The 13,080-nt window shown below is 36.4% G+C and overlaps 1 protein-coding gene across 6 annotated transcripts in view; it reads left to right on the plus strand.

Moving 5' to 3' along the window:
* Positions 1–12,838, plus strand: part of MIA2 (MIA SH3 domain ER export factor 2) — a 28,030-nt gene extending 15,192 nt beyond the window's left edge. For 4 of the 6 annotated variants that reach the window (XM_052694635.1, XM_052694636.1, XM_052694640.1 and 1 more), the window contains 14 exons: positions 547–593; positions 794–884; positions 2,121–2,259; positions 3,176–3,277; positions 4,444–4,504; positions 4,826–4,861; positions 5,667–5,734; positions 6,391–6,470; positions 6,819–6,950; positions 8,779–8,937; positions 9,610–9,741; positions 10,782–10,858; positions 11,238–11,460; positions 12,276–12,838. In XM_052694635.1, coding sequence (XP_052550595.1) covers positions 547–593; positions 794–884; positions 2,121–2,259; positions 3,176–3,277; positions 4,444–4,504; positions 4,826–4,861; positions 5,667–5,734; positions 6,391–6,470; positions 6,819–6,950; positions 8,779–8,937; positions 9,610–9,741; positions 10,782–10,858; positions 11,238–11,460; positions 12,276–12,427 — 1,499 coding nt within the window. In that variant the 3' untranslated portion in view covers positions 12,428–12,838. Of the gene's footprint in view, positions 1–546; positions 594–793; positions 885–2,120; positions 2,260–3,175; positions 3,278–4,443; positions 4,505–4,825; positions 4,862–5,666; positions 5,735–6,390; positions 6,471–6,818; positions 6,951–8,778; positions 8,938–9,609; positions 9,765–10,488; positions 10,698–10,781; positions 10,859–11,237; positions 11,461–12,275 lie in introns of those variants that run through there. The other 2 variants (XM_052694637.1, XM_052694638.1) reach the window with 2 other exon arrangements.
* The last annotated feature ends 242 nt before the right edge of the window (positions 12,839–13,080 follow it).

Here is a 13,080-nt window from a genome sequence, read left to right on the forward strand (position 1 = left end):
TATAGATACAAGTGTATTAATTGTTACAGAGAAATGAAAAGACTCAATGCCTGGTCTCTTGCAGAGTGACTTAGCTTATGTTAGTATTAGGCAGTGATTATCATACGTATATAGGTGGGAACCTTACTTTAATTTCTTCCTAAAGTTCCTCCAAGCAGTATTACTGTGGGTCCCTAGAGCTTACTTTCTACTTGCTTGTCATTCCACGGCTGTTAGTTGTTGCAGGCAGTGTATAGCACTGGGGATAAAGATGTGGATCCCCTGAAAAAGCAGCGCAGAAGGGCCTTTTCTCCTTCTGATTCATGCATGGCTTCTCTTTCTCTAGTCCTAAGATAGCACAGAGTGCAACCCAGTAAATCTTAGAGTGCATTCACTCTTAGTCTGAGTCTGTCAGGGAGGGAAGAATACCTATTTTCTGTTTTAAAATATGCTTTGCCTATTGTGGCATTTTTTAATAAAAATAAACCGATGCCAGTAGCAGAGTAGTAAGCTCTGTCACAAATCTTTCTGTGCTTTATATGTGATACATTCTATTCTGTCAATCAGATGATCAGCAAAAACGAACCATAAAGAAATTGATCTATGCTGCAAAGGTATGTGTATTTTAAGAAATCAGTAGATGGAATGGGGAGGGGGGGAATCTAAATACAATATATGGTGGGTTTTTTTTAATGCTAAGGTTAATTGTAAATAGTTATCGAGTGGTATCACAAAGTTGTGCAATTTTGTCGTTTAAATATTTTTGCATACAGTTTCTAATAGATTTAAGCTATTTTTTTCATTTTGATCGTAGTTAAATGCTTGTTTAAAGACCATGGAAACAGAGAGAGATCAAATGTATTCAAAATTGTCTGATGAAAGTAAAGCTAAGGGAGAACTAACAGGTAATTAAATGACATCTTATTTCCACTAAAAACTGGATTAAGTTTAAGTTAATAGATCTACTTGATGTTTAAAATGCCTGTTTGAATTGCTTAGCTATTTTAAATATTTGATTTTGGTGGTGAAGCAATCCAAGTTGAGTAATTTATAATTGACTGGTAAAGCACCATTTCTAAATTTTATTGTACTCTTTTGCAGTATGGAAGTTACAAAATCTTAAAGTATCTGGGCTAAGTGATATTAGTAAACATAAAATATCTTTACATAAATATTGGACGTGAAACAACGGACTTCTAGTGTAACATTTTAAAACTACCTACTAAAATTGATAGTTTAGTTGTAGTGTAAGCTGAATACTTATTAAAATCTGAAGTGCTGCATTTTAGAGCATTGAAGCTAGAAGTATTTGTATGTTTTCCTTTGTTGTATAGGTCATGCTGAATTAAACTTTATTAAATGAAAATACTGCTGCTACAATTTGAAAATTCTGTAACTAATTGTTGCTTTTGTTGATGAAAGCAAGCAGAATAGCCATCACACTTTGATATTTGAATGATGGTACATCATTCACATACATTACAGCTCTGTAAAACTGTATTTTTTCAGTGCTTAATGGTCATTTACACTGACTTATGCTGATGCATTTTTCAAATGGATATTTACTCTGTCCCACAAAAGTACTTAAACTTACTTGAGGCTCTTAGGAATAGTAAGGCTTTTTAGGCTTAGGAATAGTAAATAAAGAGCATGACTGATTGTAATCTGGATCATAAAGTAGTTAGACAAATAATTGAGATTCAAGTTGGAATTATCCCTTCAGGTATCTTAGCAAGACTTTGTATGGATAATCTACAAGAATATATGGTGATAAAGATTTTACTCTTTTAGTGGGGTAATGACAATAATAAAAGCTGTAAATGAAGATTTACATTGTGAGTTACAAAACAGCACTGTCTAGAGAAGCTCAACCGTTGGGAGGGGTTGCAAAGGTTAGTTTGCTCAGAGCTGCGCTTTGTGTCAGGTAGAGAATATAATTGCTGGCTTCCCATCAAAAGGCCAATACTGTTTCTCAATTTGTATCATTACTGAAATGTATTAATACATGTTATTGCATACTTTATTAAGTTAATGTGGTATCAAAAGTTTTTACAGGCTTTTTACAGACTAGACATGTTACAAATACTTTAATTTTGTGACCTGTATCTAATTGCTTATATAATTATCTCTGTATTTGACAGAGCGTATAGAAAACCTCCAAAGTGAACAGGTTTCCTTACAATCTGAAAATGAACGATTGGAAAGTGAAGTTCAAAAGCTTCAGCAGAAACTTAAAGTTATGACTGAGCTTTATCAAGAAAATGAAATGAAACTACACAGGTGATGGTTCCTCCTGACTTTTATATTAAATGCTTATTGCTTGACATTCACGTGTTTTTGTTTAGGTTGAAAATGATTTACAGTTCTACTAGCCAAAAATTACTTCTTCAAGGAGAAAACATAATTCTGAAGGTAGCAAGAGAAGCAGCGCAAGCCTTGATTCTGTACTAGGCAGTATGCAGGGCCCATTTTAAGTGTTACTTTCAACAATAAATTGCTCTGTAGTTCATATATAGTACCTGTGTAATTGGCATCCTTGCTAGTGTAGCAAAACCCAGAAATCCACTACATTAACATTTGATTTTAAAAGAGATGAGGGAATAGAAAGGAACCACTTAAAAATTAGCCATTTAGACATACCATGCCAAAGCTCAATAAACATATGCTGCTTGTCAAAGACAAGAATGGCCAGTATGGATTGAAGTCAGTTTAACAGCTGAGTAAAAGTGGCTATTAGTACTAACAGAACATCTGCTAAATAGCTGCTGAAATAGCATTGAAAGATAATGTAGGTCTGTGTACTTGGGTTTTTTCTGGTTGTGGTTGGTTTTGTTTTTCTGGGGGGGAGGCTGGGGGTTATGCGCTTTCTGTTTGTTTTAAATAGAAATACTCCCTAGAGAGTAAATATTTTGCAAAAGGAGAGCTTTAGTATTTGGGAGTTTAAATCATCTCCCAGAATATTTTCAGGAATAGTGATAATGTTTCATAAAACAAAACTAATGAACTGAATAAATTAATATGAATAAAATCTAATCCTGTTTCTGCACTTTGTTTGTTGTCAGTAAAATCCTTTATCTAGATAAACATTTTCTATACATTCTAGCCAAGTAACTTGAGATTTTTTTTCTTGATATTCTGACTACAGAATTGTTGACTTAAAAACAGAATTAACCTTAGTTTGTGAATTTTCTTAAAGAAAACTGACAGTAGAAGAGAGAGAACGCCTACAAAAAGAAGAAAAGCTTTCTAAAGTAGATGAAAAAATTACTCACGCTGCTGAAGAACTAAACAGCTACAGGTAATGACAAATTTTACTCACTTGTTTGAAAGTAAACAAAAGGCAATAGAGAATACCAGAAGAAGTGAATGTATTTTCTTCCAGATAGTTTCTTGTTTGTGTGTGTGCTTGCTTGTATGTAGTAATCCATACATAATTGAGAACAGAAGACCACTGATAGCTTTTTGATTGGAGTGTTAGTCGTAATTAAATGTCAGCTGAACAGACATCAAAATCAGAAGTTAAAATGAATGTAATATTTGGTTCTCCCATTGTTCTGAACATATTCATTATGTAGTTTAGTATTCTATTTCTGTATGTGTAAGCTGTGAAATAATATTGCTGTTTAGAAATTCTTTCCTAAAATACTCAGGAATATTTTCTATATTTTTTTTTAACTGTTTTTCTCTGTTTCGTGTTACGACTGCTGTCTGTAGTTTCTCTAACTGGTAGCATAATTCTTTGATCTATAATGTACATTTCCTGTCTTCCTGTAGTGCTTCTGAGAGTGTTGATTCAAAGTGAACAGTACTGATCAGCTATGCTTTCTGAAGAGTTAATTACAGTAATTCTTCTTTGGAATATGAAGTTACTGTAGGCATTCTTTAGTATTCTTACAGGAATACACAATTCACTTTTTAGCATCCTCACCATTTATCTGGGGCCCGTCTGCAGAGGCTGTGCACAGGAGGTTGACAACAACAAGGTGGCTTCATGCTTTTTGTGGTCTGGAAATAACCTTAGTGCAAGTAACTGTCCCTCAGAACTGACTGGTAGCCTGAAATGGCATAAGATTCCAGCCAGTTAACAGCTGCTGCGCTGGTAAGGCTGGCTGTTAGGGCATTATGTAGAGGGATATCACAGAATCACAGAATTGTAGGGGTTGGAAGGGACCTCCAGAGATCATCGAGTCCAACCCCCCGATTTAAAGGATAATTTCCTTTAAATTGGAAATATATCACAGACCACTGAAGAGTTGGGAGGAATGTGTTTTTAGCATCCTGCATGTACTACTTTAAGGACCGCAGGATACACAAAAATGACATCAGTGCTGTTAAGTCTAGGCCTAAATAACAATACTTCCTTCTAGATATGAAATCTTAAGTACCACAGTTGTGCTTTTTATATTTAAAACTATTTTTCCTCAGCAGTTTATTGCGGCATCATTAATGCTGTTTTTGTTACAGACTGAGAGCAAAAGATCTGGAAGAAGAGCTAGAACGAACCATTCGCTCTTATCAGAATCAGGTATGTGCTTTGTGTTACCTGGCAGCTGTGCCAAGTAGGATGGATGCTACTGCAGTGAAATACCACTTCCAGTTAGGTGTTGATACTTCGTCTGGCTTTTGTTTTGTTCTCTTTTAACCTCTCTTACACCATCTGTTTTGGTAGACTCAGTTTCTTAGCAGAGATCACTGTAACTTTATGAAAAAGGAGCTTTGGTTTAAGTTTGTCTCATAATTATACACATTAAATTTATGAATAAGAGCATTTACTCAGTCTTAACTTTTCTTCTTTAGATGAATAATGCTCTTCAGTAATGATGTAATAATGTTTTTTTTTCCACAGATTACCTCACATGAGAAGAAAGCTCATGATAATTGGGTAAGCTTAAAACACCAAATGTTCTTAATTTTGTATCAGCTGCTGTCTCTCTTTTCAGTGATTTGAATAACTTGCTTTATGAGCTCAGTAGAATTTAAGTACTGCAGTGTTATTTGCTATTGCACTAACTCTGCTTGAATAACATGCTATCGTTTAATAAGTGTGTGACATTTTGCTAATAACACAAGCATTTGGCCTTGCTTCAGTGCCATTTTAATATTTTTCCTGGATGCACTCCACTCCTTTTATCTACAAATAGAAGACATTGTGTCCTGTGAGAACAGCGTGTTCCATTGACAGCTTCCTAAGAATGGTGCTATAAATTCTGTTTTTACTTTTTTCCAAACAGAAATTGTTACAATATCCCCTGATTAATAAATGTTCAGTTTTGCAGAATGGTCTGTATGAGATCGTCCTGTTAAAATAGCACGTCATGATTGTAATATAGATTTGAATTGTATTAATTTAATATACATTTTTCTTACGTAACATTGGAGATTTTAAATCTTGTATGTATTCTGTAGATGTTTCAAAGCAGCTATAGCTTGAGAATTCCATTCCTGCAGTTCTAAGAATCTGCTGGAAAGCCTCCTTGTTTCCAAAAAGTTAGCTAGCAGAACTGCTAGTATCATTTGGTGATGTCTCCGAGGCTCTGTTTCATGTGCTTTATGCATCACTAGTATGCAATGAAAATACAATCTACACACCTCAGATAGAAAAATGTCTTAGATCTAGGAGCTTTAACATTTATGAAGGATTTAATTAATAAAATATCTAAGCATCTGATTTTTGTCCCTCTTGGAAGCTGACAGCTCGTGCAGCTGAAAGACAACTCAATGATATAAGAAAAGAAAACGCTCATAACCGACAAAAGTAAGTGCAGTCCTGATCTGATTCTAAACAAATGTAATGTGACACTGGAGGACATTTTGGATTTGTGCAATTCAGTGTTTTCTAGACCTGTGTTAACCAGTGGTAATTGTGATAAGGTAGAAAGTGCACAGTATTCCATCGTAGCTCTGAAAGACAGTTGAGGATTCCTGTAATAATGCCATGCAAGAAAATATGAACTGTGTGAGGTATTGAATTAGTTCATGAAAGAAGCAGAATGTAGTACTAGGACTCTGAGGTTTTAATGACACTGTTTTTCTAATGTGTATGAATTAACCAGAAGTCATGATTACCAAATGATCTTGCAACTTGCAGTTCAGAAGTTAGTACTGACCTAAAAGCTTAGGTGGTGGAAAGGAACTTTTGGAAGGACAATTAAAATAAAGACCTGAAGCATAGAGTGCTCATGAGAGCATTGCTGTGCTAACACTTGTGGTATCTAACATGCTATTGAACTTCTGAATTCCAGTTTAAATACAGTAGCATAAAGAAATTTGAGGAATTACTAAATTCAGAGTTCTGTGACATCGCTTGTTTATTTAGAGAATGTGTCTGTCTTTTGAGCACTTACAGTAGGAAAGTTGATAGTAAGCAGTGCAGGCTGCTAACATTCTTGCACTTTCTTTGTTTATTTACAGATTAACTGAAGCAGAATTTAAACTTGACCTTTTAGAAAAAGATCCTTATGCTCTTGATGTTCCAGTTAGACCATTCAGAGGTACAGTATTGAATGGTAAAATAGACCCTAATAGTTCTGAATTCTGGTTCTGTTTCCTGCGCTGACACACATCTAATTGTTTCAAACCTATCTTGGCCACATGTGTGTACAAATAAGTCATGTCAAAAAATAAAAAAAAGTCATAAGTTGTTGTAGGTAATACTGAAACTAAGAGTGTTGGCAGCGTTGATGAGAGTAGATGGAAATGTGACACATACAGTAACTGGAACGCAGTTCTCATTTCACTTATTGAATTTAGTTTTAAAGTTCACTTGAGAAGTTAAGTAATTAATACAGCTTGCTAAACTGAGTATTGTGAACTTGAGTATTTTGTTTTAACTGTTCCAGAGCATTCCCCATATGGACCCTCACCAATGGGCCGGCCTTCATCTGAAACAAGAGCTTTTCTTTCCCCTCCAACTTTATTGGAGGGTCCTTTAAGGCTTTCACCTATGCTTCCAGGTGCAGGAGGAGGAAGAGGTACAATTCTTAAACTTGAAAACCTGTCTGTTCTGGATTTCTCTCTCCTCTGCTATAAATCTGTCACACCTTTTCCTCTTACTGGTGACAAATGCATTAAAACAACCAATTCAGTATAAACAGACAAACTCTTCCTGTTTTTCATCTTGCTTCTAAATCTGTATAACGTACACCAGTACAATGGAAAATTTTGTTGGTTTGAGTTAGTCAGTGGATTCACTTCACAAACGCAAATTGAGAAGAGAGGCAACCTTGGTCTTACTGGACAAATGCAGTTCTGCTGAAATAACTTCTGATGTTAAATTAAATGAGTCAGATTTCTGCATTAAAAATACAGATGCTTTCACCTCATTCATACATTCGTTTAAAGAGAGAGAAGGGAAGTGGAGGTACCTACATTCTCAACATTTTATTGAGTCATGAAAAGTGATTCTGTAGGAAGTTACTGATTCTTCTCTCCCTTTAGTTTTGAAGTTTGAATCTTATCCCTAGTGCTGAAAGAGAACAGGAAGGCTGTGCACAGGGAGTAGAATGTATCAGTTGAGAAGTAGGTGAAGGAAACGCACGGTGTCTTGGGTCATAAGGGAAGGAAACATGACTCCTTAATGTTTATTTTTTTTAATGGAAACAGTGTAGGTGAATTCTAGTATGGAATTCAGCATCTGTTGCAGGTCATGAAGAAGCTACTATATAACTTAGTACTGCTATGAGATCTTTTGGCAACTTACTTAATGGGAAATATGTCAAAATATTTATAGGGATTTCAATAATCAACATTGATTTTTAAAAACTAGCATTGTCTATTTATGTACTTTAATTCTCCATAAATAATAGATGGTTCCATCTGAAAGTTGATTCATGTTCTAAGAGGAAAAAAAAAAAGCTGAGGTTGAATGTTCAACCATAGCTATACTACAAACAACAAAAATTACAGGTTTGACAACTTCTACTTGAATAGAAGCAGTAAGTAATGCAATTTAGATGTCATGCAAATCTTCAAATTGTAGCTCAGACTTTACTGGTGAGTAAGGTGAAAACTGGATTTCAAAGTGAAGTCTTAGCAAAGAAGGTAACTGTGCAAAAGAATAACTGTGGTTCATTTTGCAATAGAGCACTAATATAACTTGGATAGATAAACGATGTGTGTAGTTGATGTAACTGCAGTAATTATAGTGTAATTATAGTGCTCATCTCACTTTGTGCAGGGTAGAAAATGGCTTTGAATTCTAGGTTGAATTTCGGAGTAGAGGAGAATACCAGAATTGTGTATTTTGTTAATCTTCAGAACAAGTCTTACCTGAAAGAAAACTACAAACCTGAAGTCACTCATTGTCACAATTTCTCTTCCAACTTATACGTTGACCTGGTCTTTTCTGTTTTGTTTTTTTTTTTCTTATAATAGAGACAATGACAATAGTGTTGAATATAATATGAATGGATATATTTAATAAGGATATTAACTTTGAGTGATAATTTTTAAATTGATGAGCTGTTGTTAGTGACAGTTATTTTAGTGCTGAAAATAACACCATGAAGGCAGCAGTTTCTTTGAATTAACAAGTACTCTTAGAAATTATTTTTAAAAAAATCAGGTAGTGTAGATTACACTTCTCTTGAACTAAGATATTTTCCTTCCAAAGAAACCTTTAAAGGCTCCTTGTAGATCATCATCAGTGAACAGCTGGAGTTTCCTGTGGACCCTTGCTCCTCTTGTATCTTGAAAGTGCTGACATTTCGTGATACGTTCCATTGTTTTCAGACTTAATGAAGAAAGACATGATGGAAGGTTTAAAAACATGAGTTTGAGCTATCTGATTTGTTCAATTAGGATCTAGAGGACCAGGATCGACTGTCATGTATGAAGGCAGCAATGAACGAGGAGACGTGAGTTCTGATAGATTAACTGATCCCCACAGACCACCATCAGATACTGGATCTCTGTCTCCTCCCTGGGACAGAGAACGCAGAATAATTCTGCCTCCATCAGGTACAGAAATCTGCTTAGCTACTGAAAGAATGGAATTACTGACTTGTGGTGTATATATTTAAGTATTTTTTGCTTGTATTAAAGAAACAAAGATACTACGATTTTAAAAATGAACATTTAAAAAAACAAAGAGGGTATAGAACAATTGTCAGTTGCAGCAAGATATTATAGTTGTATATAAGCCTCATCAACTGCATATGAGCTTGATCATGAAACTCAAAGTTCATTCAGGATGAACAAACTGTATCTGGCAAATTTCCTACTTGCTAGATCTCAGCTACTTATAGGATAATGCAGAGGTACTCCTGTTTTCCTGTCCAGAACTGTGTTCTTACCCAGCCTTGCTCTGAATCTTGCTGCTGCAGCTTGCCTTGTAGCTGCATAATAACTAAATTCAGTGCAAGTACGTTGGAAACGTGTTAAGGTACTATGAAATGTAATGGGAAATGTCACTCTTAGATTAGTGTGATTTAAAATAAACAATAGATCGTTTGTATATTGGCCTTCATTGATACTGAATCTAAGATTGCTTTCCCACCCTGTTTAATAGTCACTTTGACTATGTACAAGAGCATAAGATAGCCAGAGAATTTTGCTGATGTAAAATTGTATGAAACACTGACCTGTTTGGTGATATTCTGATTTTTTTTATTTTCTTTTTTCCACCGATAGGTGAGCCTTATACTGATGCAGTTCTTCCTCCTCGAAGACAAGAAAGATTTTTCCCTAATCCTCCAAATACTGGAAGACTTTCTGGACCAGCAGAGCTGCGGACTTATAGTATGCAGTCTTTTGAGAAGACAGGTGGGAATTACTTTACCTGGCTTCTATGGTACAGTCAACTGGAGAATCTCAGTATAGGATGACTGTACTGAGCCATAGGAGGGATTAGCAATAACAGTCTCTCCTGAGTGCATGGTTCTTTGGCAGTTTGTAGTCTACTTAATGGAAACAGTGGATAACATTTAGGTAACGTTGCTGCCAACATTTAGCAGCTCATTAAGCTTGTGAATGTTGCTCTTTAGAGACATATAATTTCATCAGACTTAAGCATTTGTAAAAATACACCCGTCATCTGATCTCAGAAGAGCAACATCTCACAGTAGTGGAATCCAGGCTCCAACTCTAAAGTGAACTGACTACACATTCTTAGCAAGCTAACGTGCCTTTTCTTAAGATGAGATGTCTAACTACAAAAGCTTAACTTAAGGCAGATAGCTGGAGAGCAAGACGCTTGTCAGAAGGGTTGAAGTTTTGACAGAGTTTGAGAGCAACTTAACAGGGATTTAAAACAGAAAGTGTTATGCAGCTTGAGTGTCAAGGAATGAATATGCTCTGCATGGCTTAAAAAAATGTTTCAGGTTGTTAAGTAACAGCTTCTCTAACACAGGCAAAGCCTGCTTGAAATGATGTGATGTTGTTGCTCTTTATGTTTTAGTGCAGTAATTCCCAGCCTGGGGAAACAGGGGTTATAGAGTAGGACTTTCAGCTGAAGTGGGAGTTGCCAAAGGAATAAGGTATGAGAAGGGGAAATGCAGCTGCTGTGGTAACCTCTAGGAAAATGCATGTGTAACTTCTGAGGAAAAAAACCAAAAACTTTATCTGTATACAAAAAACCTTTGGTAAAAGCTGCAGCCTGGAAATACTCATGTGCGAACTGTGCGCAGGTTGGTGAAAATGCTGAAGTGCAGATTTTGTGTTCCTTGGTTGTCTTTCAGTCTGCTTGCAGAGTAGGTGCTTGGTACAGCCCTATGTTTAATTGTCTTGCTTGTATCTTCTGAGTTAAGAAAAAAACTGGGGGGGGGGAGTCAGCACTGAGTAATTTGTTTAACTTCTGCATACAGATGGGCAGACATCTTCAGAAAATAGCCCGCTAACAGAACCAACTGGAAACGAGATGAAAGATCATTCTAATCTTAGCGTAAGTAGCTAAACAGAAACTTGATTTAAAATATAACAGAAAAGATATAGAAAAAAATAGTCTGTAATACTCAGCATATTGCACTGTGCAGTCCAAGTTATAAAAATTGTATGTGGATTTTTATCACAGTATTCACTGTCATGTGAGTTAACTGGGAGATGTTACTAGCATAATCAGTGCTGAAAATTAATTAAAACCTGAAAAGTGAGACTATAATCAAGGTGATGGTCAGTGCACCAAAGTAGCCTTGCTCAGGATTATGCTGCTTAGAACTGGTTTATGGCTTGTGTGACAGTCCACGTCAAAGTGGACCTGATGAGATTTAAGATGTTCTCTGACCTTTTCCCTAAGCTATCTTCCCTGTTTTAATGTGTTACAGAACTCTCTCCCTGATCAGCTGCTGGCATCTGAAAGTGAAGCAGTCAGCTCAGGGTTTGCTCCTCCACCTTTCCCTCCAGTCAGACCTCCAATGATGCCTATGGATCCCCGAGGACCCTTCATGAGACGACCCCCTTTTCCTCCCCCTCCCCCTGCTGGCATTTACGGACCACGTGAATGTTTTCCAGTACGAGACATGGGGCTTCCACGCCCTCCACTGCCAAGTATGTAACTCCTTTAGCATTTACTTCAGGCTAATGAACGTGAGTGGTTTATTGCCTGTTCATTCAGTTTTAATATGCACAAACCACTTCTCAGTTTGTCTAACTTTCTGGTTACGGGGGTAGTGTATATTTACTTCTTCAGAGCTGCTCACTGTGGTAGTGTTTTTTCACTAATATTACCTTTGGAAAAGAGCATACAGTGTTCAGCAGCTGAAAGGTTCCTTTTCTCAGGTAGAAATGCAAGTAGCTGTGAAGCTGCATCAGACATAAATCATAGAGCTTCATCATTCTTTAGTTGTAAGGTATGCTAATGTCCATACAAAGGCATGCATTTGTGACATACCTGTTAATTGTTTCACTTCCATAGTTTCCATCTTTGGAACAAGATGCAGGTATCAGATTGAAGGGCTTCTTTCTGCCTCTTGCTGTTCACAGATTAAGCTGTAAGGAAGTAATCTCTATCTTCCACAGCACCTTTACAGTATGACAGCCAGGGGCTACCAGATCAAATTTCACATCAAACTGAAGGTAGTGGTGGCAGCAGCAGAAGCCCATTAGCAGACACTAACTGCTGATGCCACAAGCCTGGCACCAGATCCCAGTTGAGGAAAGTGGGTATTTTGTCCTTTCCTTTCCTAGAGTATTTGTCTCAGTGGAGCACATGATAGATCTAAGAACATCATCTTAGATGGTTCCACCTTGTGACTTCTAATTGGATAGGCCATTGTGAACAGAAAGGTGCATGGGGTAGAAGGAGCAAGTGAGGATTTGCTGCTGTGATTGGTATTAACTGGACTACTTTCATTGTTTCACAGTGAGAAATCCATTTCCCATGAGATCCTTTCCTCACTATCCACCTCAGCGACCTGAATTCCTGCGTCCACCCCCACCTCCTGAAAACAGAATCGAGTCACCTCAGTCAAATACATCGGCCACAGAACAACCAGAAACACAACAAGAGACTTGACAGGTGTTTGAGCACCGTGCCAAACCATTTCTCTACTCTTCTAATGGCATTTCTCTTACGTTAAGTAACTGCTGTTACTTAAGTATAAATAAACTACTTTGCTCAAATTGAAGCTTAATAGAAAATGTTCAGGATAGTATTTTGTAAATAGAGAACAAAATATAACTACAAATATTGTGAATAAGTGATTTCCATTGTACAGTAGTCACTTTAAATTAAGTATTTCTAATTTGGGTGATCTCTTCAGAGGTATATAAAATTAAATAATGTGAATCATTTTAAAAGTGCAGCTGCTTTGTCCTTGTTTAGCTGTACAGGGAAGCTTTGCATGCTAATACTGATGCTTGCTCAATGAATAGAATGTGAAAAAAACTGAATAAATAAAATGTAAAGATGATGAAATTAAATAAATACTTGTAGTACCATGTTAACAGAAAAGTTTTAGGGAAGGGAAGAGGAACCCAACTACTACTCTGTTCATGACTTGTAGGCGATCTTTCAGTTGAGAAAGCTTCATAGAATGGCAGATGCCAGGGACTTACCACTGTGGCACAAAGGAAAGGAAATGTGAAGCAACTCTTATCACCATTGAAAACTGCTAGCCTAAGGTATGTTTCATCGCAGGTGTTCTGTTTTTGTAAGGCAAGATGCTG

Source organism: Tympanuchus pallidicinctus, unplaced genomic scaffold (assembly GCF_026119805.1).
Source record: "Tympanuchus pallidicinctus isolate F22 unplaced genomic scaffold, pur_lepc_1.0 scaffold3, whole genome shotgun sequence".
Lineage (NCBI taxonomy): Eukaryota > Metazoa > Chordata > Aves > Galliformes > Phasianidae > Tympanuchus > Tympanuchus pallidicinctus.